This window comes from Triticum aestivum, chromosome 3B (assembly GCF_018294505.1).
Source record: "Triticum aestivum cultivar Chinese Spring chromosome 3B, IWGSC CS RefSeq v2.1, whole genome shotgun sequence".
Taxonomy (NCBI): domain Eukaryota; kingdom Viridiplantae; phylum Streptophyta; class Magnoliopsida; order Poales; family Poaceae; genus Triticum; species Triticum aestivum.
Genome location: NC_057801.1, coordinates 458968966 through 458974392, shown reverse-complemented (window position 1 = coordinate 458974392; position 5427 = coordinate 458968966). Strand labels below are relative to the sequence as shown.

Below are 5427 nucleotides of genomic sequence, written 5' to 3'. Positions count from 1 at the left end.
CCCTGGTTCACCTCCTCTGCCGCCTACTCGTCAACTGATCAGCAGTAGCAACAACAGCCTGAGAGTCGCAGATAGAGGTTGCACTGAGTTCTGTTCTCTGTTGTTACAGGTCTGCATTTAGAACATGCAAAGTTTTTCTTTTTTTGCTGAGGTAGTAAACTTGGCTATGAGCTATGAGTCTAATAGAAGATTTTGAGGCAATGCTTTCGTTGGTGGGTTGAGATCATTTACAGTATTGTACGGTGCTGTATTGCGGATGACATGTGGGACCGGGTTCGCATGGTAATGATTGTACAACACCCTACAGTACTGCAGAAGAACGGGTGGAGCTCGTGCGTGGGCTCGGTAGCGGTTCAGCCTGTTTAGGCGACCCCTGGCCTTAACGGTCCGCGTCTCCCAGCCCAAGCGCAAGCCCAGCAGCGAACAGCAGCTAGCACCTGCACGCACGCCCTCACCCTTGCGCCGCCTCCGCAAACGCCGGCGCTCGCTCCTCAAGCCGCCGGCGACTAGACCAACGAACATCAGCTTGCGCCAAGCCGGCACCCCCAAGCTGTCCTCCGACGACTAGGCCTGCACGGCTGCATCCCGGTCTGACCAGCCACGATTGCAAGTCAGTAACTGCAAAGCGGCGTAGCAGGTGAGTTCCCTCAGCGCCTCGAGCTTTCTTCCTCCGCAGCGCGTGTCTCTACGCTCCGTTGAGCAGCACCTCCTTTATTCCCCTCTCTCCCATCCCATAGTGCCTCTTCCCACCCCCTCCCATGGCCCCTCTTCTCCATGTTTTCGAGCTAGCTTGTTCTCTCACGAAAGCCTATAAATCGAGCAATATCTCCAACCCCGACTCCCTTATTGGCTGCACAGAATCTGACTCTGTCCTCCCTCTTGCAGGTCAGTTTGGAGCTGTAGACAAAGTTTGGGAGCAGATCGGATCAAGGCTGAGGTAATGTGCATCCAAAGATCAATTTTCGTTAAACTAAAAATGGTCACGGTTTAAGTACACGTAACAATGTTCTCTCAGTTATGGCCACATTGTCAAAAGCAATGAATCAACGAGTGCATCCCAACAGGAATTGGAATTCACAAGTTGACCAGATTCCACGATGCAACTCCAACAGCAACCACACAACAGAATTTGAATCATAGCTCATTTCCATTTCATGACGTATTGGAAATTACCCTATGATTCCAAACTCCAATCCCATTCCCTGTATCCAAACAGAGCCTGAATGCAGGGCATCGTCAAATTGCAAGCGTCTACTAGTTTAGTGAATGGCCCGTTAGATAGAAACAATCAGCTTTCCTTCCTGGTATGCAGTGGCATTTGGGTTTTTCGTGGACGCGTTGGTTGCTGGTCTATGGTTGGCAGCATGGGAACTCCCTTCTGACAGCCCCCAACACTGTCGGAACAGGCGGTCCGCCATCTTCTTCGTCTCCGGTGGTGGTGCCATAGCTGGTTCTGCCCCTGCCACCCCAGGAACCACTGCCACCACCTCCCGATCGACCTCTGCCACCCCCGCAGGCAGTAGCTTTTCTTGTTTTTTACCCGTTTCTTGTCCACTTTGTTCTGTTGCTACAACTTGCAAACTAAGCTTAACCAGTTTATTTCATTACAAAATCATGAATTGTTTGTTTCTCAACTTCAGCTTTGAATAGGTCACCATGGCATGGGAGCTTACCGAGGTCCCTGGCAATCCAACTCCCCTCCAACATTCCACAGGTATCTCCTGATCTCCTTCAGTGCTCTTGTCGATTTTGTTGTTATTGTAGTTTCATTGATTTTTTTGTCTTTTTGCTCAATAGTTGATGTGGTGGCAGCGAACATTGTGCCCAAGGTAACAAATGCTCTCATCAGGTAATAATAACTTCTCTGAGTTGTTTTACTCAAATGGTACATTTTAGTACTGTTAGGAATGTTCAATTATAGTTAATATGGTTTGAGGTTGAAAGTAGCGCAAATATTCCTTGTTCTTTGAACAAATAGGTGAAAAGATCATATGCAGGTTTGAGGGTTGCTTTAACTTGAGTATGATGTACCTGGAACTGCACTGATGTTTGTTCTTAGATCTCAACTCTGTTGAATAGGATTTTTTTTGCATATGGTACATCGCAGCATACATGTGGAGTCTATCTACTTCAATTCATACAGTTTAATAACCTTCTGGATTCTAGTTTTGAAACCTTGACTTGTGGATATAAATTGACAGAAATTAATTAAATAATATGAAAAATCTATAGAGGTTAATAAAATAATCGTATTGGTTAAGTGGTGAAATAATTACATAAAAGTGGAGCTGTGGATTACCCTGAGAACTGCGACTCAATGTTTTTAGTTTTGTGCGAGAAACAAATTTGCACTAACACTAAAGCAAAATTAAAGGCTTTTAATCCTTTTTTATAGGGAACTGTTTTTTTTGTGTGATTGCATGCTTAATTTCTATTGTCTGAATGGTCTTAGTATGCTAACTGACATTTTGGTCTTCTGTTTCGAGATTTGGTACTAAATTAACAATATGCAGTTACTTGCTTGGTCATTTTTTACAAACTTTACGTATTATTATTTTCAAAACACTTGACACGGTGATTTATTGGTGTGACCGTTGTTTCAGGCAATTGAATCAAGTATGCCCATTAGAGAATCTACGGCATGTCAAGCGGGTGCGTCGGCGTGTTGTGTGTGGCGGTATATGCATCGTTATCTATTCTCAGTAAATTTCTGTTTGCCTTCTGAGTGCAATGCACACAATAATTTCATATGATTACACGAGAAGGAATACCATAGCTTTCTGCTGTTGAACCACTGAATATGTCTGAGCTCCTAATGATCAGTTAATGTTAACAGAACAATTCATAGACTGGAAATAAAACTGAGCATCTTGCAGTATTTTAAACCGAATCTACCATCTGACCAGCAATTATAGTGGAACACTTCACTGCCCCCATTCTAAGTTTTATCATTTTTTTTTGACAGAAAATTCTGAGTTATCAATCATCTTATGCCTTTCCACTGGGCCTGACAATTGTAGTGAAGGTTTTTCTGAAGAAGTCCAAAAGATAGTGGACAACTACCATTTGAGTCCTTTCATTGCAAAAGTGAGTACTCATGTTATCCTTGGAGAAATTAACTCATATCAGTTCATTTTGTTGGGCATTGGAGCAATTCATAGACTGGGCATTGGAGCAGTTGTTGGGCATTGGAGCACTGTTAAAAACACCGCTTCGGCATGATAGTTATGGCTAAAGGTTATAGCCTTCTCATATAATATTTTCTTGTATTAAGATAAGCACGTGAAAATGGCAACATTAAGCTTCACCTGCTTGTTTTCTACTCTTGTTGTAATTTTGGCATGCATTCATGGTGGATGAAAATTGTGATATCCATTTTTCATCTCTATGTCAAATACCACCAATATTACGTACTTTGATGGTGTGCACATGTAAACAATCTGAAAGCAACACATTCCATCTCTCAGAATGCACTGATATTCAATGGAGATAGTTAACATTCTTGGTGCATAAACAAAAAATCACTTAAAGCTGCCTAGGAAGAACTTAAACTTAGGAAGCTATTTACAGTACAAGCCTGTAAAATGTTGACTATTGGAGAAAGTCTTTAACAGGTTGCCAGTTGTTCTGCTACGTCGAAAGAGGAGTGGGAGGAACAGTGCAAACTTTGGCCAACATCTTATCACCCCCCTAATGAGTATGTTCTGTCCAGTGACAATGGACCATGTTACGTATTTCTTTTTGTTCTCAAGACTTAAAGTTGTTGGTTCCCAGTTTTGTGAATATGTTTTCAAGATTGCTGCAATTCTTCTATGTACTACTCCCTCCATAAAGAAATATAAGAGCGTTTAGATCACTAAAGAACGCTCTTATATTTCTTTACAGAGGGAGTAATTTATAAGAAGAGTTTATGAATGTTCAAATGGAGAACGAAACTATTTGACCTTAATTAGCACGTGCGCCAAACCTGGCCTGCCATGCGTGGCAAGGATTTCCTTACCTTGTTAGGTTCTTGGAAGTGTTATCCTTATGTACGACTACTGAATGGCTTTGCCAAAAAGAGATGCTTATAAATCTATTTCTTTATACAGCTCACCATTACTTAAACAAAGTTGACTGGATTTTGTGTTAGAATATCTAGATCTTGTGTCTGGCAATGTCAATGTAAAATGTATGGCTTAGGTTGTAGCCAAAAACACAGGTGACAAATTTCATCCTGTATGCCTTGTTATTGTAAGGCTGCCTTATAGTCAAATGATCAATAATACTATGTCCTTTTGTAAATTTCTGGCACTGAGATTACATTGACACACACTTCCAATAGAAATATAGGATTTCAGATATAGTTTATTGCTGCTGTATGCAATTCTGGCAACTTATTTAATACTGTGTATGCTGTGTCATTGTAAGCTTTTCCAATGGTCTTCTCTGTTAATGTTGTAGCATTGATGGTGTATCTGGATTTAAAGAGGAGGAATTACCATCAATATTTCATTGCATGAGGACTGCTATGCAATTATCACAGGTGAACTCCCCTGTTTATTATGTTCTTTTACTTACATTCCCATTTATTTTGCAAATATTATTCTCGTGTAAGAGCTACACCTCCATGATTCTGTCGTATGCTAGTCAGTCTTGTTACTTCACTAACTAATTAGGGAGAGTCAGAATGTTGTTTTTTCAAGCTTTTCTTCACTGTCTATTTTTGCTCTACGAACTTTATGCAATGGAAATAGTTTGTCCACTTTAAACATTCGCGTACAGAATATAAACTTAGATTCGAATTATGTTCCTGTTTGATTTTGTCATCTTATACATGGATATAATCTTGTGATATGAATTTAAATCTTCTATATGGAAAAGTAGCATTTGGATAATTTGACAAAAATATACTATATCCACTTTTCAAGAATTTAAAATTTTCCAGCCTCTGAATACAGGATTGTTCATTTGGATAGTTGGCATGGTTTTTGAGTCGCAACTCATCCGAGTCGCTCTGGGGTAGCGACTCTGAAAAAGTCGAGCCTACAGCCGCGACTAGTCGCGACTCGCGACTCGAGTCGACACTAAGTTGAGTCGACATTTTTTTGCGACTCATCGACTAGTCGCGCGACTCGAAATCCATGATAGTTGGACAAATAAAAAAAAACAAGTCTTTTTTCAAGAATTAAAATTCATTTTCTAAGCCTCTGAATACAAAATTATTATTTCAAGTTAATGTCTTGCAACAATCTGCCAGTCCAATTTTCAGTGTCACAGACAAACACATCGTTTGCCTAATACCAATGATCACCAGTCCACAGTTTCTTCACTAGATGACTGATAACAAGAGTTTTAATCAAGGTTGAAAAGACTTGTAGTAGCCTATTTTCTATCACTTGTAGCGTGAGACACGTATCCCTTGTGTTGAAAACCAGCTAATTTAAC

At 40.7% G+C, this 5427-nt stretch overlaps 1 protein-coding gene across 11 annotated transcripts in view; it reads left to right on the top strand.

Annotated features, from left to right (window-relative positions):
* The first annotated feature begins 387 nt into the window (after positions 1 to 387).
* Positions 388 to 5427, top strand: part of LOC123070346 (tRNA-specific adenosine deaminase TAD3) — a 7951-nt gene continuing 2911 nt past the window's right edge. Inside the window, exons 1-9 of one of the 11 annotated variants that reach the window (XM_044493506.1) lie at positions 388 to 637; positions 886 to 937; positions 1313 to 1516; positions 1641 to 1714; positions 1798 to 1849; positions 2604 to 2652; positions 2966 to 3087; positions 3615 to 3697; positions 4444 to 4525. In XM_044493506.1, the coding sequence (XP_044349441.1) occupies positions 2619 to 2652; positions 2966 to 3087; positions 3615 to 3697; positions 4444 to 4525 (321 nt within the window). In that variant the 5' untranslated portion in view covers positions 388 to 637; positions 886 to 937; positions 1313 to 1516; ... (1 more) ...; positions 1798 to 1849; positions 2604 to 2618. Of the gene's footprint in view, positions 638 to 885; positions 938 to 1312; positions 1715 to 1797; positions 1850 to 2603; positions 2703 to 2965; positions 3088 to 3614; positions 3698 to 4443; positions 4526 to 5427 lie in introns of all 11 variants that reach the window. The other 10 variants (XM_044493497.1, XM_044493501.1, XM_044493508.1 and 7 more) reach the window with 10 other exon arrangements.